At 35.7% G+C, this 23,853-nt stretch overlaps 1 protein-coding gene and 1 pseudogene across 1 annotated transcript; both read right to left on the reverse strand.

The window, feature by feature from the left end:
• Positions 1 to 432: 432 nt before the first annotated feature.
• LOC141391785 (zinc carboxypeptidase-like) lies at positions 433 to 5,743 on the reverse strand (annotated as a pseudogene).
• Positions 5,744 to 5,879: 136 nt separating this feature from the next.
• On the reverse strand, positions 5,880 to 22,466 carry LOC141391786 (zinc carboxypeptidase-like). Its single transcript, XM_073964481.1, has 5 exons — positions 22,217 to 22,466; positions 22,026 to 22,153; positions 11,262 to 11,646; positions 10,810 to 11,191; positions 5,880 to 6,160 (listed from the first exon to the last, which is right to left on the reverse strand). The coding sequence occupies exons 1-5, from the start codon at positions 22,388 to 22,390 to the stop codon at positions 5,952 to 5,954; spliced, it is 1,278 nt and encodes a 425-aa protein (XP_073820582.1). The 5' UTR covers positions 22,391 to 22,466; the 3' UTR covers positions 5,880 to 5,951.
• Between the last annotated feature and the right edge of the window lie 1,387 nt (positions 22,467 to 23,853).

Consider the following 23,853-nt stretch of genomic DNA (forward strand, 5'->3'; position numbering starts at 1 on the left):
GACCTGCCTGCAAACAAAAGAAGCCTTTTCCCAAAATTTCAGCGTTATATCTCTATTTTTGTGGAAGCTAGAGTGATTACCACAGACGGACGGACGTGCACAGATCGACTCAGAATTTTACCCTGATCAAGAATATATATACTTTATAGGGTCGCAAATGAGTATTTCAATGCGTTACAAACGGAAAAACAAACTTAATATACCCTCCATACTATGGTGTAGGGTATAATAAACGCCAGTCATGTCAGCTTTGGGTTTTCCTAAAAATCGTTAAAAAGTGAAATCTGTACTACTAATTAGGTAATCAAATTTAGGTTATAAAAATCCTTTAATGTCAGCTTTGGGTTCTCCTAAAAATCATTAGAATGTGAAATCTGTACTACTACCTTAAGTTATAAAATTGACGATTTCCTTTCTTCTTATATCAAGTCCTTTCTTTTTATTCAAGAGTCGATAAACAAACATTTATTTACAAACAAAATTTACAAATATCCCAATTCTTTAGATTTTGAGACCAAGGCTTGCATACCAGTCATTAATTCTTGACAATTTGGTAAGATTTGTACTGGAGGTAAGACAAAACCATAACGGCCCTTATCACGGAATTCAATTGTATAGCCGACCTTGACGCCCAATTCATTGAATACCCAATCGACAGTGGAGCCAGAGGCGACATCTATTGGTTGAATAGGAAAATATTATTAAAATTAAATATATACTCCTCTAGGATTTTAACTTACACAAAACAGTAGCAGTGGAACCATGGACATAGTCAGTTCCATAAGGCAAAGCCTTGATAGCTGTTTTAAAGGCATCACCAATGGTCAATAGGTCATCATAGTTTGCAGGGAATTCTTCTGTAGTATGTCCATAAGGAGACAACAACCATTGTCCATATGAATGGAAGGATAAATAAATGTTAATTTTATCCTTGATGGAACTAACGAAGGAAGCTAGGGCCACAGATTCGGGTTCAGAGAATGGTGCAGAGCCAGCAAAAGTTTCCGAACAGGGATTATCTGAGGCACCATTATTTTCCATCCAGTGAGAATCAAAGTTACGATTGGCATCGGCACCAATACAGTTGGAGGTTGAGACAGGTTGGCGGGTCTTACGCCACATACGATCCTAAAGGAAATTATGCCAATATTATTATTTATTATGGAGTTTGACATTATTTTCCAAAGTTGTACTTACTGTCTTATGAGAATATTCAAAACCATCAACATTGAAGACTGGAATAATATACCAGTCATAGTTTTCAGCCAAATTTCTTACACCAGCATCGGTTGACGACAACAACTGTTTGATGAACCAAGTGGCGGTGGCCGATGTAATCCATTCACGAGCATGAATGTTGGATTCAATAAATATACCAGGATTACCAGTTTTATAGGAAATCTTAATACCACGAATGGTACGACCTTCGTATGATTTACCAATTTCAAAACTTCAGTTACCGCTGGATATGTTGCCAAAATGTCGTCCAAAAACTTTTCAATGTCTTCCAATTCATAATAACGAGTCCAAGTAAATTCTTCGTTATCAGGCGATAATTCTGAAGCTTTTTCCTCTTCATCGATTAATCTGTAATTGAATTATATATGTGTGTGAGTGAGTGAATGAAAATAAAAATAAAAATAAAAATAAAAGTCATTAATTGAAGATTAAGAAAATAAATAGCCATTAATTACGTCAATTGGGTGCAATGTTCTTTTATGATATTTAGTGGTGGTAGCAAAATACAGATTGTTATCGTCTTTTATTGTTTTGCGATAAGAAACGATTTGATTTATGGTGGGAAAAAATAAAATGTATTTTTAAATAAAAAAAAATAATTTCAGTTAAAAACAAGAATAAAACATTAATACGAGTTGCGTTTAATTGCAAAATTTCTACGAACATTTGATGCCTTTATATGGGGTGTCAAATAACGCATACCCTCCAGTTTTTGTCAGTTGATTCCAAGTATGTGGACAATAATTATATATATAATTATTGAAAATTGTCTATATCGGTATACGTTTTCATGTAGCCCCCTCAGAACGGTACCTCCCGATTTTCGGTATTTTGAAGACAACCGACATTTTTGAAATTTAGTACTTAGTCTTATGGAACGGTACCCGCCAATTTTCGATAATTTCGACGTTTTAGCCTCATAAGAACACTGAGATGAATAAATAGTCTTGTTTGAGGGATACGGAAATTTGTTGCTTTAGGTCCACGCCTTGATAGAGCTCCATAGAGCGGCAGTTCGCGATTTTCGAAATGGCTAAAATTTATTATTTAGTATTGTTTATCTCTGAAATTTGTCAGTACAGGTCCACGTTTTTGAGCCACGGCATTTTGAGGCTCCCCTGCCCATCTGGGATGCTTGTGGAACAATTATTATATTTTGAGGCTCTTAGCTACAATTTTTAACTGAACTAGCTGCAATTTGACATTTGAGGATCTTAGGTGTCACCACATTTCTTGACCAAAAATTATCAACATAGGTCCATGTTTAGGTATAGCCCTCATAAAACGGTTACTCCCGATTTTCGGTATTTTGACTGTTTTAGCCACATTTTTTGACTGAACTACCAGTAACTTACAAATTGAGAGTCCCCGTGGCAACGAAAATTCTCCACAAAGATTGTCAACATAGGTCAATGTTTTGGAATAGCCCCCACACCGAACTAACTGTTATTTGATATTTGACGTTCTTAGGGGTCACCGAAATCGCCGTAATTTGACGTTTGAGATTCTTAAAGGTCACAACACTACTCCACCAAAAACTACTAACATAGGTCCATGTTTAGGTATAGCCCCCATATAACGCTTATTCCCGATTTTCTTTATTTTGGGGTTTTTGCTACATTTTTTGACTAAAATACCACTAACTTGACATTTCAGATTCCGTGCATTCTGATACTTCTTGGCCAAAAATTTTCAACATAGGCCTATGTTTGAGGGTTTTATGTACATTTTCTGGCTGAATTTTACATTTGAGGTTCCCTGCAGTCGGGATTTTTAGTATTTTAGGTACAATTTTGTACCGAACTATCTGTGATTTGACATTTAAGGTTAGTGGCTACGAAACTTCTCTACCAAAAATTGTCGTCACACCCAGCAAAAATTCTTTACTTCATGCATTACCGAGTAATGAGTGCCCATTACACTCCGCATAATCAGGCAGTACATATATAATGGTTTACACAAAACTAATTACTTCCATACTTACTACTTACTTAATAAGTAATGAGTACGTTGGCACAGAGCTAGTGTGTCCGACTACAAATCCTAGGGTTGTGTGCTCAAAGCTCACTGTCGGCATGGGCTATAGCGTAGATCTATACCAACTATTTTATTGTGGAAACTTTCAAAACTCAAAGAGGACTAAACAAAAAATTTTCGATATAAGAAAATTGGAAGGTGCTGTCTTGTGGGACGAAAACTTGCGAAAACTGGGAGGTGCCGTCCTGTAGGGGCTATAACGAAACGTCGACATATACCGATTTCAGTCGGAAATGTTTTTACTTCCAACGTAGACTAAATACCAATTTTCAGCCATTTCCGTGGGTTCTTGTGGCCACAACCTTCAAAATACCGAAAATCTTGAGGTTCCGTTCAATGTGGGCTTTATGAAGGCTAAAGCCTATACCTACAAATTTCAGGTGGAAAGTTTTGTAGCCTCAAAGATGGCTAAACACCAAATTTCAACCATTTCGATTAATTATTGTGGTCACAACCTTCAAAATACCAAAAATCTGGAGGTACCGTTCTATGAGGGCTATATGAAGGCGTGGACCTATAACGACAAAATTTGGGAAGAAATTGTTACACCCCAACGAAGACTAAGTACCAAATTTCAGCCATTTGGGTGTGGTTATGAAGCTGAAACCTTCAAAATACCGAAAATCTGTTGGTACCATTCTATGGGAGCTATATCAAAACATGGACCGATATGGCCCACATGCAATACCAAACATTCTAGGAGTAGTAGAAACTTCTATACCAAGTTACAAAGTTGTTTATTGATGCCTTTGCTACATTATTGTAGTTGGTTGTTTTCTTGAATATTGAACGGTTTAGTATCTGTGGACCAGAACCTGAGAAAACAAGATACAAATCACATTTGCTTTGCTTCGTATATTCTAGAAAGATGTTTATTGAGATCTGAGGAACATTTTTGTAGTTGGTTGTTTTCTTCAAATGTTATCGGTTTGATAGCTGCATAACAAAACTTGAGAACAAATTTTAAAAGAAATTTTACCATGGCGATTTTGTCCTTGCAGATGAAGTTTGATGGATTATATGTGTTCACAATTTTTGTTCTTTAAGACAAGGGCTACAACTTTGCCTCTGAATTCAAATTTCCTAACGGTTTGGAAGATATAGTCCAGACTATATGACCCATTTTACATCAAAGCCTCAAACCGTTGGATGCCTATAAACGCGAAAGTTGATGAGATAGGAAAAAACGGCGAGACACGTGTCTTATCTTTTTTGGCGTTCTATCACACTGTGGAGTCAGAATATGGTTAATAAAACATGACTCAAACAATTATACACAGTGTTATTTTACTTCTGCACATATAGGCTAAGCGCCGGTGTTCGAAATTTCGAACACCATTTTCCATGAAAACGAAAAATCTGAAAATTTTTTGAGTACATTTTTGACATCAGTGGGTCCTAATTACCCTAAAAAAGTTTTTTTTTCTTAAAAAAAATAAATAAACATTTTGTCTCGGTACGATATGCGTTAAACACTTCTATATCAAAAATTCTGAACATTAGCCCACGTTTTGGTAAATCCCCTTATAACGGTACCGCTCTATTTTACTTAACCGAATTTGATATTTGGCGTTCCCAGTGCGCATTGCAGAATTGCAGATTTCATCCTTCCAAATGATGCCTTAACTTTTTTTGATGTGATTATTTCTGATGAAATGTGAGCTCTTTAAGTTTCACGGTTTTCATGATTTTCATTTAAACGTCACTTTCGCGTAAACTGCACTTCCATTTGTCTTCAAACATTCACAGGGTTGTCAACATCGAATCTAGGTCCCTTTCCATGAGTGTGTTCCAAATTCCACACCACAATCAATGTTATTCTTTGTTATTATTGATAAACGTTTGACACATGCCTATCTAAAGTAATTCCGCAAGTGATACCCAACGGGGATGTTCCAATTATCACAGAAATTTAAAGCTTGCCATTTTTATAATAATTTAATTGTATTTAATATAATATTCTTCAAAAATCCACAACTCCAAAAACACCTTACTGGAACCAATAACACACCTCACTTTAGTCATTACACCTCAATTTAAAATTCTTTCTTACACGATCTCTACTTACTCTTGTACATTGTCGATTAATAATTCCATTTCGAATCCATAGACTTTCAAAAGATCCTCAAAGTTGGTTACTTCCTCTGGTTTAACCATAATATGGATTTCTTTGGTAGCTTCATCATATTCCTTCCAGATGTTGTACTACAAATTAAACACACAAAAGGGCAATGTTCAAAAACTAGAAATATTTTATTCATCCCACTCCGTCTCACCTTTTCACGAATATCCTGAATCAATTCAATGACATATAATTGAGTTTTATTTTCAATATTCAGTTTATACACTTTATAATTGTCATAGCGAATTTTTTCCGCCTTATGACTTTTCAACGAAGCACCCGAAATTGCAACCACCAAAGTGGCTAATACAAAAATTAAACTCAATTTAGCCATAATTTCGACAAATGACTAAATGTCCATTTGGTAATACCAAAGCATTTATAGTAAAGCTAAAGTTATCTATAACTATTATTTTCCATCTAATCTTTCCGATCATAAAATTGCCAATAGATACGACATACCACATACGATTTGTCATAAAAAATGTATAATAATATTGTTTTATTGGTGATATGATGTGAAAACAACAATAACAAGTAAAACAATGTATGATTACAAATATTTTGGTGTCATATAACCCAAATTTTGGGCTTCCTTGACAAGTGCCACCATACCGGCCATGGTTTCCTTACAATTAGGAATAATGTGTGTAGCAGGCAAAACAAATCCATGACGGCCCGTATCACGCATTTCAATGGTATATGTTATCTTAATATCAGCTTCATTGTAGGCAAAATCGAGTGTCGAACCAGGCGCATAATCTGCAAGTGAAGAAAACAAAATATTTTGAGAAATAATAATAAGAACAAATAAGAATTGCATTTAGTTCGTCCGGATCGAAATTTGTACACCATCCACCTCGAATTATATTGAAGTAAAATGAAAAGTACTAGGTTCTTCTGTCACGTCAAGGCTTATTCCTAGGAAAAAATGGAATATGCTAAATGAATAATTTCACTTTCTTTTAAACAAGGTTTAATTCGAATGAGACATTGGTGTTTTCCACCCATTCAAAATACCATGTTACAGTCATGGCTGAGAACCAGCAGTACGAAATTACAGCTGCATCGGTCGGGAGAAACCGTTATATGTTTACCTAGGTATATCTACAGTTACGGTGGATAAGTTTTTTAACTACTAGAAATTGCAAATTAGAGGTATTTTGTTAGTAAAATGTAGCTAAATCCTCAAAGTAGCTAAAATCGTGAAGTACCGTAATATGGGGGTGATTTTAAAATGTGGACATATGACGCCAGAAAAAGTTTCCGAAAAACGCCTTGGAACCTTAAATAACTAATTACTGCTATTCTTGTATGAAAAGTAAGCAAAAATGCTCACAACAATAAAAATGCTCAAAAAATGTCGAAAGTAGGGTGTACCTCTTATATGAGGACTATATTAAATCTTGCATCTGTACCCACAATTCTATGTAGGAATGTTGTATTCCCATATCGAAGACTACATACCAAATGTCAGTCAATTAGGTTAAAAGACGTGTGGCTAAAACCTTCAAAATACCGACAATCAGGTGATGGAGGCTGTATCAAAACCTGGATCTGGGGCTCAATTCTGTTTCTATGAAAATTTTCATAGAACAAGAATCCAGTTGCTGTACTGAAAATTTTCATGATAAAAATTGTGTGGCTCCAAAGAAGACTTATGACCAATTTTCAGTCATTTGGGCGTGAAAATGAGGCCAAACCAAAAATACCGAAAATTGGGAGGTACCGCTCTATGGAGGCTATATCAAAATGTGGACCGCTATAACCCATTTTCAATACCAAACATCCTAGATGTAATAGTATACCAAACAGGACAGTTTTACACCCCAAACAAAGACCAAATACCAAATTTCAGCCATTTCGTTGTGATATTGAGGCCACCCTGTTTAAAATACCGAAAATCGGGAGTTACCGTTCTATGAGGGCTATATGAAGACGTGGACCTAAAGTTACACATTTCAGTTGGCAAGTTTTTTTTTACCTCTAACGAAGACTTAATACAACATTTCAGCCATTTTGGTGGGATATTGGAGCCACAACCAAAATACCGAAAATCAGGAATTACCGCTTTATGTGGATTATATGAAGACGGGGACCTATACCGACAAATTTCAGGATGAAGGTGTTATTGATATTGAGTCCACAACCTTCAATATACTGAAAATCGGGAAATATGGGGACTATATGAAGGCTGGATCTATATCGCAATATTTTAGGTGGAAAGTTGTAGGCCTCCAATGAGACATTTCGGTGTGATAGCTTTATTATCACACCTTCAAAATACCTAAAACCTTTAAAATCGGGAGGTACTGTTCTATGGGGGCTATATCAAAACTTGGACCGATATCGTATCTTGATTTCAACAGACAGACCTATATTTACAGTTCTTAATAGGATTGTTTTTGTGGATCAAACAAAAATCAATTAAAAATTGGAAACTATACCTTTCACCCCCAAATTATGTTTTACTGGAAAGTGACGTAGGAGATGAAAGATACCAAGGAACGTTCCTGACCGGCTTTAACCACCTGGGGTAGCTGCCTTTAACACCCGTTAAAGGTAGTGAACTAAAATGTGCCGCGCGTTCACCCATAAGAACGTTAAAAACGTATTGCCCACTCATTGCACACAGCCGCAAAATCCATACTTTCATTACAGAGACCTCCACCAAGGAACCCATGGTATGACCAGGAGTGTCGTGCTGCTACTGAAGAGAAAAATGCGGCATATAGGGCTACTCTACAATCAGCTGCAACGCGAAGCGCACGAGAGAGATATCGGTAGAAAAGAAGAGAGGAGAAACGTCTTTTCCGCACGAAAAAGAGAGACATGGAAAAGCGGGAGTGTGAAAAAATCGAGATGTACAAGAACCAGAATGAAGTCCCAAAATTCTACCAAAGAGTCAAGCATCAAACTGGTGGCTTTGGTACAGGCACATCCTCCTGTAGAGACCATCAAGATAATTTGGTAACTGATACTGAGAGTGTGCTCAGGATATGGAAAGAACATTTTTCAAAACTGTTGGTATCCAATAGCAGAGAAGACGACGAAGATACCACAGATCCAATCCCAGAAGATGGTATTGAATGTATACCGCCCAGCCAAGATGAGGTAAAGACAGCAATAAATCGGCTGAAGAATAATAAGGCAGCAGGAGCCGATGGCTTACCAGCCGAGATGTTCAAAACGGGAGGCGACACGCTGATAAGGTGTATTCATCAGCTATTTAGCACCATCTGGCAGGAAGAACGAGTACCCGACGATTGAACCTGAATATCCTGTGTCCCGTCCACTAGAAAGGAGATAATACTGTATGCTCTAACTATATGGGCATAAGTCCACTCCCTATTGCCTACAAGATCGTGACTGGGATATTGTGCGAACGTCTAAAGCCTATGGTCAACGAGATAATTGGGCCATAGTAATGTGGCTTTAGACCTGGCAAGTCCACCATTGACCAGATATTTACCCTGCGGAAAATCCTGGAGAAGACCCAAGAGATGCAGATCGACATCTACCACCTTTTTGTCGATTATAAAGCAGCCTTCGACAGCCCGCTGCGTTCAGAGGTATTCCAAGCCATGCCTGAATATGGTATTCCCGCAAAGCTCATCCGGCTTTGGAAAATTACTTTAACTGACACGAGGTCATCAGTTAAAATAGGAAAGAACCTCTCCGAAGAGTTTTTTTTTACCAAAAAAAGGTTTCAGACAAGGAGACAGCCTTTCGTGTGATCTCTTCAACATCCTGCTGGAAAAGGTTATACGAGAGGCAAACGTCAAAAGAAGTGGCACAATCTACCCCAATAGCCACATGTTACTTGCCTATGCTGATGATATAGACATCATGGGACGATCAGTAAAAGAAGTAACTGATACCTCTATGAAGGTCGAAGGAGAATCTGCTAAAGTGGGTCTGGCGGTAAACAGTGAGAAGATCAAGTCGATGGTGTCGACGTGCAATGCGTCCATTGAGCTCGGACCAACTGTGGAAGTTGGTTCCTATACTTTTGAGGTAGTAAAAGACTGCGTCTACCTCGGCACCTCCACACAACAAACGACATCAGTTGTGAAACAAAAAGAAAAATTGTATTGGCCAACAGATGCTACTTTGGTTTAAGTAAGCAGTTTAAAAACAATGCTACATCTCATCAAACAAGAATAACGCTTTACAAAACACTGATACTACCCGTGCTGATGTATGGTCCCCAAGCCTGTGTGCTTGCGCAAGCAGACATGGCAGTGCTTGGTGTGTTTAAGAGAAAAATTCTTCGAAAGACCAATCTGCGGAACAATCTGCGTTGACGGTGAATATCGACGTCGCATGAACCACGAGCTGTATCTGCTATACAACGACATCAATATAGCTAAACGTATCGAGATGCAACGATTGCGTTGGCTAGGCCATATCATAAGAATGAGCGATGATCAACCCGCTAAAGGGGCGTATAAATACTGGCCGCTTGGCGGTGCACACAGAATTGGCAGGCCAAGGAATAGGTGGCGCAAAGAAGTGGATGAAGAGATGAAAAGGCTCGGTATTCCAGAGAGCGAAGCAACAAATAGAGAGAATTGGAGATTTTTTCTTAGTTCGGCCTATGGAACAAATGTTCTGTAATTGGCCAGCTAAGTAAGTAAGTAAGAAGGTACCGTTATTTCAGGCATTACCAAAACGGAAACCAATGTCCAAATTTTTATTGCCGAAAAGTTGTTGACCAATGTGAATCCCTAATGCCAATTTACAGCTACTTCAGTTAGAAAGTTAAGCTAAATACTTCAAAACAGGGACTAATTTTTATATCCTCAGGCTTATGGCTTAATAGTATATCGTCACTATAAATCCCTAAATAAATAATGCGTAAATAATAAATGTCGTATCTCCAAGAAATTCAAAATTAGTTTTTTGATTGAATCTTATACATAAGACTAAAATACATGCTCTTGCAAAATTTCAAGCTTTAACGCTTAAAAATTAAGATCCTATTAAATAAAAGTCATTTCGGAAAATGGGTATAATTGTAGATTTTGTTGTAATGACGGATCCCAAAACCAAGCGTTTCCCCTATTTTGGTTTCAATACTTACTCCCATTGTTATATGATTGATAATATCCCATATACTCGCCTTCATTAGATTAATATTCCATAAAACAGTTTTTCATTTTATAACGTTTTTTGCTTCTCCTGTAAAATGTTTTTTCTTTTGGCATTTATGGTGACGATATACCCTTTGATAGTTAAATTGTTTTATGCAAGTTAAATGGGTACCGAAATTTGCTAGAAGAGCATGCTTCCCAAAGACCCGAAAAGCCCAACTGAAAGTTTTCTAACCCCTAGGAATGCCTAATAGCTGCTGATTTTGTTAGAATTAGTCAATTTTAATATTCTCCACAAGTTCTCTAAATACTTACACATTGCACCAGCCGATGTACCGTAAGTGTATACAGTTTCATAAGGCAATTTGGCCACAGCTTGAGCATAGGCATCGGCTACCTTTAATAGATCTTCATTGTTTGGTGGTTCTTCTGTGGTATGACCATATGGATACAGCAACATTTGCGAATAACTGTGGAAGGCTAAGAGGATGTTGAGCTTATTCTTATTCGCAAGTAAAAATTCGGATTCTCCTTCAATTTCAGGTTCAGAATTAGGATTAGGTCCAGCATAATCCTGGGCACATGGATCCGATGAGGCACCATTTACCATCCAATATGTGTCAAAGTTACGATTGCCATCGGTGCCAATACATGAAGAGTGTGAAACGGGTTGGCGGGTCTTACGCCACAAGCGATCCTACAATACAAAGGGACATTTTTTTACTGTAGTTTCATTTCCAATGTAAATGATTTGAAGTGTCCTTTACCTTAGTGTGCGAGTGAACGAAACCATCAACATTCAAAACCGGTACAATATACCAATCATAATTTTCGACCAAATTGCGAACCTCAGCATCCGATGATGTCAACAATTCATTAATGAACCACGTAGCCGTTGCCGATGTAATCCATTCACGTGCATGAATATTTGATTCAATATAAATACCAGGATTGCCTTCTTTTAGAGAAATTTTAATTCCTCTAACAGCGCGTCCTTCATAGGATTGGGCAATTGTAAAGGATTCGGTAACAGTGGGGTATTTTGCTAGAATTTCATCAAGAAATTTATAAATATCTTCAAGTTCATAATAACGAGTCCAACTGAATTCATCAGAATAATCGCCATCATATGCTTGTTCTTCGTCAATTAAACTGCAACAAATAAATTATAAAATTTGCATTGTAGATAATTTGTCAAAGATATATTTTAAGCTTTTGTGAGCCGTGGGAAAATTTGTATGTTTCACTGTGTGTAATTTTTTGTGTCATGGTTTATTAACCATATTCTGACACCACAGCGTGATAGAATATCAAAAATAAGAAGACACGTGTCTCGCCGTTTTTCCCTATCTCATCAACTTTCGCGGTTGTAGGCCTCCAAAGGTTTGAGGCTTTGATGCAAAAAGGGGTAATTTTTCAAGACTATTTCTTCCAAACCTTTAGGAATTTTGAATTTATCTCAGAGGCAAAGTTGTAGATCTTGTCTTAAGGAACAAAAATTGTGAACACATATAATCCATCAAACTTCATATGCAAGGTCAAAATCGCCAAGGTTAAATTTCTTTTAAAAATTTTCTCGGGTTTTGGTCTGCAGCTATCAAACCGATCAAATTTGAAACAAACGACCAACTACAGAAATGTACCTCAGATCCCAATAAACATCTTTCTAAAACATACGATTTCTGTATAGACGGTTCTTAAAGGTCAAAATAACGAAGCAAATGGGATTTTTATCCTGTTTTTTTTTTCTGGTTCTGGTCCACAGATACTAAACCGTTCAATATTCAAGAAAACAACCAACTGCAATAATATAGCAAAGACATCAATGAACAACTTTGTGGAACATGCGAAATGTCTTTGAATAATTCTTAAAGGTGAAAATAGCAAACAACTTTTAAAAATATTAATTTTTTACACTTTTTTCTCCAAATCTGGTCCAAAGATACCCAACCGCCCAAAAATTAGGGATACCGTCAACTACAAAAGTGTACCTAAGATTTCAGTAAACAACTTTCTAGAATATATGAGAATTCTATGAATGACTCTCAGGTCTGAAATTCAAGAACAATATTAAGCATCACAAGTAGTGCAATTGCAAAACGCTGTTATCGATAATTGTCGGTAAAATTAAAATGCTTATAATTTCGATAATTAACGAATTTTTTCGGTAAGTTAACGATGAATAAAAAGTAGTCGCTAGCCTTTACTGACACAAACAGTGATGCCAACTTTTCTTTATGTTTTTAGTCATAATTTTGCGATTAATTAATTTTACCGATTTTTGCCGGTAACAGCTAAAATGAGTTACAGAATCCCACTACAAAGCTCAAGAATGAACGTAACCGATGAATTTGTTTAAATGCGAATTCATCAGAAACATTTAAAAAATCTCGTAGCCGCATATGTAAACCGAAATTAAATCAATTTTAACTACATCCCACTTTAAATACAACTTGTTGTTTTAAAAAATTAAAAACAACAGAACCCGAGATTAAGCTGGAATTATTTTACAATAATAAATTACCCCCAGTTTATGTATTTCGAAACGAAAATGTGTGCGCATGAAAGACACCCAAACTTTAGTTTTTGAAAAATTATTTCAATTGCTTTTGCTTCAAAACAAAAAACAAATTCGAAATACACACTCAAATTCGGTAGTTTTTCTTCCGCATTTGTTTTCTTATCGACATACATAAACAGGCCCAAAATTATTTTTACATTCCCCCTGCTCAGGTTTTGGAATAACAAACTGTTAAAAACTCAAGTAAATTTGAAAGGTTTGGTATTTGCGGACCTGAACAGGAAAGAATGATCTAAAATAATCTAATTTTGAGCTTGAAGAATCGTTCCTAGAATCTTCATATGTTCTAGAAAGTTGTTTACTGAAATCTTAGGTAAATTTTTGTAGTTGACGGTATCCTTAATTTTTGGGCGGTTGGGAATCTTTGGACCAGAATTGGAGAAAAAAGTGTAAAAATTTAATATTTTTAAAAGTTTTTGCTATTTTCACCTTTAAGAACTATTCAAAGACATTTCGCATGGTTGTTGTTTTCTTGAATATTGAACGGTTTAGTATCTGTGGACCAGAACCAGAAAAAAACAAGATAAAAATCCCATTTGCTTTGTTATTTTGACCTTTAAGAACCGTCTATACAAAGATCGTATGTTCTAGACAGATGTTTATTGGGATCTGATGTACATTTTTTTAGTTGGTTGTTTGCTTCAAATTTGATCGGTGTGATAGCTGCAGACCAAAACCCGAGAAAATTTTTAAAAGAAACTTGACCTTGGCGATTTTGACCTTGCATATGAAGTTTGATGGATTATATATATGAAGTTTGATGGATTATTTTGTTCCTTAAGACAAGATCTACAACTTTGCCTCTGAGATAAATTCAAAATTCCTAAAGGTTTGGAAGAAATAGTCTTGAAAAATTACCCCTTTTTGCATCAAAGCCTCACACCTTTGGAGCCCTACAACCGCGAAAGTTGATGAGATAGGGAAAAACGGCGAGACACGTGTCTTCTATTTTTTGGTCTTCTATCACGCTGCGGTATCAGAATAGGGTTAATATTTTTCGAGTTGCACAGTGTTTGTGGGAGACATAATTAAATTGGTCATTCCGTTTGTGACACCTCAAGTATTCGTCGTAGCCCTTATAAGGTATACGAGGGCTGCACCATAACGTTCTGGCCTAGACAACATTGTGTGGTTGCCAGGCGCCATTTGGCATTTTAATTGGAAAGTTTGACATGAAAAAATCATTTGCAAAAAAAATTTAATTTACTTGTGAACATTTTTGTCCTATCATTTTTCAAAACTTTTGACGTGGAAAATCAAGGCAAGAGTGCATCGATCAAATTGAATATTTGTATGTCGTTAAAGAACCATCCTATAGCTCTACAAAACACTGGTTTAATGAATACAATCGTGGCCGACAATCGCTAAAGAGCTAAGGTCGTGAGGGTCGTTCGAAAATGGACGGTGTGCAGGATAAATTTAAGATCGCCATGTTATGAACCGTGAAATAGAGGCTTTCTTGGTCATTTCTTCCAATAACTAACATTTGATATAGTATGAACACCTGGCCGCAAAATTGTTTTTTCTCCACAAAAAGGTTCTTGTCGATCGGTGCAAACAAATTGTAAATAAATACGAACGCGGTGCTTCAAACGAAGTTTATAACATCGTCACAGACAACGAATCTTGGATCTATGCGTATGAGCTAGAAACAAAGCAGCACCGTGTTGGTCTCCGAAGGCGAGCCAAATTCTACGAAAGTTGTTCATGGAAGAAACACTTCGAAGCAAATGGTCGCCTGTTTCTTCGGCAAAACTGATCATGTGGCGACTATACGGCTTAAGTAACGTTAGACAGTTAATTCTGAGTGGTACACTACAACTTGTTTGCCGGAAGTCCCGTGAGAAATATGAAAAACGAACACAAAGGACGAATCATTGTGCACCATGACAATGCGAGCTTTCACACATCGATTCAAACCAGGGCTTTTTGACCGGAAAACCGTGGAATTGATGTAGATCCCTGACTTGGCACGCGATGACTTCATTTGATTGCCGCACATCAGGAAAATAAACGTGGTCAACGATTTTCCTCGCCAGAAGATGCTGTTGAAGCGTTCAAAACCATATATTGGAGATGTCTCAATCGAAGTGAAAAAATTGATCCAACAATTGGTTGGAGCGCATGAAAAGGTGTATTAAATAATGCTGGAGACTACTTAGGAAAGTAATAAAACTATTTTGAACCAAATTTCACAACGTTATCGTGCAACCCTCGAACATATTATTGATCAGTACAAATTTAAGTCGATGTAAACATGTAGGTCTGTTTATCCGTCCATCCGCCCGTCTATTGAAACCAAGATACAGCTCGCAATATTTAAGATGGTGCTTTATAATTTAGTACAGAAGTTTATATTACTCTAAGGATGTTTGGTATTGAAAATGGCCATATGAGGCCACGTTTTGATATAGCCTCCATAGAACGTTACCTCCCGATTTTCGGTATTTCGAAGGTTTTAGCTACAATATCTCACTGAAATGGCTGAAATTTGACATTTATTCATCATTGGGGCTACAAAACTTTCCTCCACAAATTTGTCAGTATAGGTCAACGTTTTGATGTAGCCCCAATAGAATACTATATAGTGTTTGGTCTTCTTTGGGGCCGCAGAACTTTCCCCCAGAAATTTGTCAGTATAGCTCCCCATTTTTTACAGCTCCCATAGAACGGTACCTCCCGATATTCGGTATTTTGAAGGTTTCGGTCTCATTTTCTCACCGAAATGGCTGAAATTTAGTATTTGATCTTCTTAGGGACTACTGACTGAAATTTGGTATTTAGTATTCGATATGGGAATAAAAAAAATACCTACATATAATTGTGGATATAGATACACATTTCAACATAGCCCCTGTAGAAGAGGTATTGCGGGTTCTCAGATTGAAAGGTCCAACGATACCGCTCGATGTCACTGTAGCGACTGTTACTTGATATTTCGGATGTTCAATGGGTAGAAAAGCCCCACGAAGAAAATCATCAATACACCAAGATCTCGCTTTGCGTCGTTGATACATTCCAAAAAACACGACTCAAAGTGAAACGACGCAACGTGGACTAAAATTTTCTATGGAAACCCATGTAAAGTTCGGAGATAGGTTCCAGGGTATAAAACAATATTTTATCTTATGTCCAACATTTTAGTTGGAGACATTTTTCAACACTAGGATCCCTAAATGCCAAATTATAGCTACTTTGGTCTGATTATCCCAGAAAATTTAGATAAAACAGTTAATACCCTAAACCACTGTGAATATGTAAAAGCTAAATCCAAAGCAGAACAGTAGTGGGATTCTGTAACTCATTTTTGCTGTTACCGACAAAAATCGGTAAAATTAAATCGCAAAATTATGACTAAAAACATAAAGAAAAGTTGGTATCACTGTTTGTGTCGGTAGAGGCTAGCGACTACTTTTTATTCATCGTTCACTTACCGAAAAATTTCGATAATTATCGAAATTATAAGCATTTTAATTTTACCGACAATTATCGATAACAGCAAAAATGAGTTACAGAATCCCACTACAGATTTCGATATAATTTTTCACATTTATTTGTAGACCAAATTCTGTCACATAGTCCAAATTTCATCAAAATTGGAGATATACATATATAGTGTTTCGTGCATCAAAACGGTCGAAAATATATATGGGAGCTATATCCAAATTTGAACCGATCTCGATATGATTTGGCACAGTTATTTCTAGCCTAACCACCGCCACACATTCCAAATTTCATTGAAATCGGACAAATGTAGGGTGTTTCGTGCATCAAATACCTCAAATCTGCCGAAAATATATATGAGAGCTATATCCAAATCTGAACCGATTTCGATATAATTTGGCACTTTTATTTCTAGGCCAAATCCCGACAAACATTCCAAATTTTATTGAAATCGGGCATATGTATATACACAGAAAAAACAAAAGTATGCATTTTTTTGAACGGAATCATAATTTTTGTTGTCCATAATTTGAACGTACCTCTTTTAAAGTGAATGGACAAATTTTTTTACTCATGCACACAATACTATTTTTGCAAAAGTATGAATGCTTTTCTAAAATACAACAAGTAAAAAAGCATTAAGTTCGGCCGGGCCGAACTTTTCATACCCTCCACCATAAAATATTCATTCCTGTCCCCAACTTTAAGTGAGTACGTTAAACTGTCAGATAATGTACATAGAATGCTTCATTCGGGAGGCCCTTTTTTATGGTGCCTATATCTAACTGTTGACAATTTTTGGTGGGCTAGAAATTGGGAGGTACTGTTATATAGGGGTTATAATAAAACATGGGCCTATGTTGACAGTTTTTGATGGGAGCCTTTAATGTCAAATAACTCCTAATTCGGTTAAAAAATTTAGCTAGAATCCTCAAAATATCGAAAATCGGTACATAACGTGGGAACATCAAATGTCATTAACAGCTAGTTCGGAGGTATCTGGGCTATACGAAAATATGAACTTAAATGAACAATTTTTGTTACAGAATTTTTGTTGACTTTTAAATTTCAAATTACAGAAAGTTCGTCCAAAAAATAAAGCTAAGGTACGGAAAATCGGGAGGTTTGTTTTGGGGCTATACAAAAACATGGACCTACGTTCGGTTAAACATTTTAAGTAAAATCCTCAAAGTACCGAAAATAGGGAAGTATCGTTATATTGGGGCTATGTTGAAAATTGTTGATGCAGATGTGTGGTGACCACTACAACCTTCAAATGTCAAATTACAGTTAGTTCTGTTAAAAATTGTGGTGACCACTAAGAATTTCAAATGTCAAATGTTCAAATTACAGATAATTCGGTTAAAACATGTTTGTAAAATTCTCAAAATACCTGAAATCGGGCGGTAACGTTATATGGGGGCTATTCCAAAACATGGACCTATGTCCACTAGTTATATAAGTTTATTGACATTTAAGAACCCTAAATGTCAATTGATAGCTAAATCGGTCTGAAAATGTAGATAAAAACGTCAAAATACCGTAAATCGGGTGGTACCGTTATATGGGGGCTATACCAAAACGTGGACCTATGTCCACAAGTTTTGTCACATAAGTTTATTGACATTTAAGAACTTAAAATGTCAAATTATAGCTAAATCGATCTGAAAATGTAGCTAAACCCGTCAAAATACCGTAAATCGGGGCGTACCGTTATATGGGGGCTATACCAATACGTGGACCTATGTCCACAACTTTTGTTATATAAGTTTATTGACTTTTAAGAACCCCAAATGTCAAATTATAGCTACATCGGTCTGAAAATGTAGCTAAAAACGTCAAAATACCGCAAATCGGGGGTACCGTTATATGGGGGCTATACCAAAACGTGAACCTATGTCCACATCTTCTAATTTATAAGTTTATTAACACTTAAGAACCCTAAATGTCAAATTATAGCTAAATCGGTCTAAAAATGTAGCTAAAAACGTCAAAATACCGCAAATCGGGGGGTACCGTTATATGGGGGCTATACCAAAACTTGGACCTATGTCCACAAGTTTTGTTATATATGTTTGTTGATACGTAAGAACCCTAAATGTCAAATTATAGCCAAATCGGTCTGAAAATGTAGCTAAAAACGTCAAAATACCGCAAATCGGGGGTACCGTTATATGGGGGCTATACCAAAACGTGGACCGATATAGCCCATCATCGAACTTGACCCTGATCAAGAATATATATACTTTATAGGGTCGCAAATGAGTATTTCAATGCGTTACAAACGGAAAAACAAACTTAATATACCCTCCATACTATGGTGGAGGGTATAAAAATAAATTGCATAGTTTCTCCTAACCACTATTTTCTGGCAAAACCGGTTTATGTGCTTTGCCTACAAAGATGTGGTGGATTTGCTTCTATTGTTTTTGTCTTTCCTCCCCCCCATCGTAACTACACGCACATTGACTCCGTGTCAACAAAGCACAACAGCCTAAACAACCACCACTACTCACCCACCACTACCACACTAACTAACCCCCATAGATTTCGTTTGTTGTCGGAAGACACTCACCATATCAATAGCATTAATTCGCAAATACAATTTTTGAATTACTTTAATATAAATGCAACATCTAAAAATTCAAGCTAGTGCTGATGGACTCAATGTGAACATATGTACGTATGGTTCACATTCACAGAAAAAACAAAAGTATGGTTTTCTTTACTAATTCCGTTCATAATTTTGTCCAATTTTGTTGTCCATAATTTGAACGTACCTCTTTTAAAGTGAATGGACAAATTTGTTTACTCATGCACACAATACTATTTTTGCAAAAGTATGAATGCTTTTCTAAAATACAAAAATAAATTTCATAGTTTCTCCTACGTTAACCACTATTTTTTGGCAAAACCGGTTTTTGTGCTTTGCCTACAAAGATATGGTGGATTTGCTTCTATTGTTTTTGTCTTTCCTCCCCTCCATCGTATCTACACGCACATTGACTGCGTGTCAACAAAGCACAACAGCCTAAACAACCACCACTACTCACCGCTACCACACTAACTAACCACCATAGATTTCGTTTGTTTTCGGAAGACACTCACCATATCAATAGCATTAATTTTTGAATTGAATTTTGAATTACTTTAATATAAATGCAACATCTATAAATTCAAGCTAGTGCTGATGGACTCAGTACGTATGTACGTATGGTTCACATTGTTCTGATTTACAAGATACAATATTAATTAGGAAAATCAATTAGAAGAGAACCCTTTAAAAGAACAGGAATTACAAAATTAAATAAAAAACAACTAATTTGAAAATAAAATAAAAAAATAATTTCAAAATAAAATAAAAAAACAAAAATTTGTATAGAAAAAATAAATTTTTGAAAAATATAAAAAGAATTTTGGAATATAAGCAATTTTTTTTTTCTTTAAAGAAGATTATTTTGAAATAAATGAATTTGTTCATATTTTGCAAAATAGAATACATATATTACATGTTCATGATTCATTCAAAAAAGAAACCGGTATTTATTGCTTTATGAACTAGGTTCATAAAATACAAAAATCTGAACATTGGAAAATTTTTTTGAACACTATTCATATATTGAATGAATTTTTTTTCTGTGTTGTTCTGATTTACGAGATACGTAATTAATTAGGAAAATCAATTAGAAGAGAACCATTTAAAGAACAGGAATTATAAACAAAATTAAATAAAAAACAACTAATTTGAAAATAAAATAAAAAAATAGTTTCAAGATAAAAAAACAAAATTTTGTATAGAAAAAAAATAAAAAGAGTTTTGGAATATAAGCAACTTTTTTTGCTTTAAGGAAGATTATTTTGAAATGAATGAATTTGTTCATATTTTGCAAAATAGAATACATATATTACATGTTTATGATTCATTCAAAAAAAACCGGTATTTATTGCTTTATGAACTAGGTTCATAAAATGCAAAAATCTGAACATTGGAAAATTTTTTTGAACACTATTCATATATTGAATGAATTTTTTTTCTGTGTAGTGCGTTTCGTACATCAAATACCTAAAATCGGCCGAGAATATATATGGGAGCTATAGCCAAATTGGACCGATTTATATATAATTTAGCACACTTATTTCTAGACTAAATACCGTCGTACATTCCAAATTTAAATGAAATCGAACATATATAGCGTGTTTCGTACACCAAATGCCTTAAATCGGGCGAAGATGTATATGGGGGCTATATCCAAATCTGACTCGATTTTTACCAAAATAAATAGCGTGCGTCCCTTGGCCAAAAATATTATCTTCCCCAATTTTCTTGCGACTCGGACAATAAAAAAAAGTTCAAAAGTGTTACCGAGGAGTTACTTGAAGGAATGGACCGACATAGACCAATATGGATGTGGATCTTATTTTGGAAGTCATTTCTTTTTTATAGATATCGATCCCACTAGTAATTTCAGTGGGTCATCGTATAATTTTTGGACCAGTATGCCAGGAAGTATGGACTTGTCCACGGAAAACATTTCCAAGGATCTTCGAACAGACCCTTAACGGCACTTAGACATAAACGCTGATCTTTTGTTTGGAAGGTACACGTGAAAAGAGGACCGATATGACCGATATAAGTTAAACTAAATTTAGACAATATATTAGAAGATCCAAAGTTTGGACAAAATTAGTTGCCTCGTTCAAGAGATATCGTGCATACCATTTTAGTGACATTTTTGTAATATTGTGGGGAAGTACCGGAAGTTGCCGACAGGTATTGCCCACCTTTGAACTGAAACTAAGTTTAGACAAAATATGACGAAGGCCAAATTTTTAACCAATTTGGTTGATCAGTTCATGCTCTCCAGCCTCTACATATGGTGCCATAGGGGTTCTTTACACCTTTCGGGTTGTTTTCTCAAGAAATTTAATGAGAAATAAAAGGTTATGCCATTATATATATCTGCTTATACTGACATCAAAAGTTTGTTAAAAAACTCGCATAGACAATTTTTTAAATGACTGTACGTGAGATTTTTTATATCGAATTACCTCATAATTAAGATTTTATCCAATCTTAGTAAAAACTCATAAAAATATGATTCAGGAATACGAGGTTTCAAAAAAGTCATAACCCTATTGTACATGGTATTTCGGATTCTGAACGGATAGAAAACATCGAAGCCTCAGTGGTATGAAGTCTTTCTTTAAAAGAAGGCGATGTTCTTCAGTTAGCTTGGTGGGAGAGCTTAGTAGTTTAATAAACAAAAGGGAACTAATTGTTTCAATTTACTATAATACAACTCGTGGTGGAATGTATAACAAGTTCGGTCCGGTCGGACTTAACATCGCTATTACTTGTTAATGTTTGGAATTGCCTATACTTTAAAACGTTTATCTAACCCGTTAACCCGTTATTTCGAGTATGGAAAACTTTTGGCATGTATCGACTTATAATTAACGCACTTGTCAAAGTTAAAAATATTAAAAGAAATCAACGTAAAATTACCTTTGTAAATCGGAAATCATTTCGTCGAGCTTTATGCCTCTAGTCAGAGTGGCATTCTTGAGATACAACTGTGTCTGAGGATCAACTAAAATATCCATTTTAGTTAAATCCTCGTGCCATATGGAAATCTAAGAAATCGTACATAATAAGTTTTAGTTGATAATCTTAGTTGACATGTTTTTCCATCTTACCCCGGCCTTATTAGTTTGTATGAAGTCACTCATGAAATTGCGTTGAATTTCATTCTCAATTCTCACTTTAAAGACTTTGTATCCTTTATAGGATACTTTGTCGTTAGTTGGAAATGTATAAACCACACCGAATATGGCTAATGATAAAACCAACGCAAACGTAGCACCCTTCATGTTGACTTCTTAGAGCTTCACAATCAACTAAATACATTCTTTTAACTTTTAGTAGCAAGATGTGCACATGAAGTATGTATATCAGTAATCGATTATCGGCGGTATGTAGGTGATAAGCTTAATTCAATTAGACTGATTACTGGCTTATATCATTAAAAAACAAGTAGTTAAAGGTTGAAAGAAACTCTGTAGAATATAGGTCAATAGATTTTACGAAGGATATTTTCTCTCAAGCACACCAGAAGAGATGACCTATGTAACGCATATGACATACTTTTTCGACATGTAATGCATGGCTACATGGTTTGAAAAGAGGAATTTAATCATTAGTATAGTCCAGAAAAGTACCCCGGAATGATGTAAACTTATGACGACATGAAGCAAGAGGAGAATCAAGAGGGCATTACGATAGTTGCTTTCCATCAAAGACACACAAAATTAAAAGATTTAAAAAGAACACAAGTAATGAAGTGTTAATTTTGGCCGGGCCGAACTTTTTATACCCCCCCACCACGAGTTGTGTTATAGTAATATGGAACAATTTGTTTAATTTCGTTTATGAAGAAGACTAAATACCAAATTTCAGCAATTTCGGTAAAACAATTTGGCTAACATTCAAAATACCGAAATTCGGGAGGTACCAACGTCGATCTGTACCGAAAAATTTAGGGCGGAAAGAAGACTAAATACCAAATTTCCGATATCTCGGTATGATATTGTGCCTAAAACCTTCAAAATATCAAAAATCAAGAGGTACGCTTTTATGTGGGATACAGGAAGACGTGGTACTATACTGATAATACTCTTCTGGAATATTTAATAATGGAAAACTAAATAAACAAGTAAAAATGTATCAGTCAGCTTTGCAGACAGAGATATGTCCTCAGCCTCTGTGAATTGAAACACTTTTTTTCAAAGAAATTATTTCAAAATTTTGGGCGTGTGAATACCATAATATGAATTTAGATTAAAGCTGAAACATTTTGCGGGGGTGGTACCTAAAGGAGGTCCATAGTTCATTTTGGATGTGGGTCTTATTTTGGGAATCATTCCTCTCGATAGATATCGCGCTCACCTGTTATTTCAGTTGGTCAACATATAATTTAGAGCTGTTGGGCAATTATATCAGGAAACATGTACTTGCCTGCGAAAAAAATTATATCGCTGTAAACAGGGCCACTAGTAGTACCTTCTGTAACAATTTTCAAAGGATCCTCGAACAGACCCTTAACTGCACAAAAATGTTGAACATTTCTTTTTTTTTCAAAAAAATTATTTCAACATTTTGGGCTTGTGAATCGACCAAAATATGAATTTAGATTAAAGCTCAACAACATTTTGCGAGGGTGGTACCTAAAGGAGGTCCATAGTTCATTTTGGATGTGGGTCTTATTTTAGGAATCATTCCTCTCGATAGATATCACAACCACCTGTCATTTCAGTTGGTCGCCATATAATTTAGA

Source organism: Musca autumnalis, unplaced genomic scaffold, assembly GCF_047663935.1.
Source record: "Musca autumnalis isolate F117 unplaced genomic scaffold, ASM4766393v1 scaffold_100, whole genome shotgun sequence".
Taxonomy (NCBI): Eukaryota; Metazoa; Arthropoda; class Insecta; order Diptera; family Muscidae; genus Musca; species Musca autumnalis.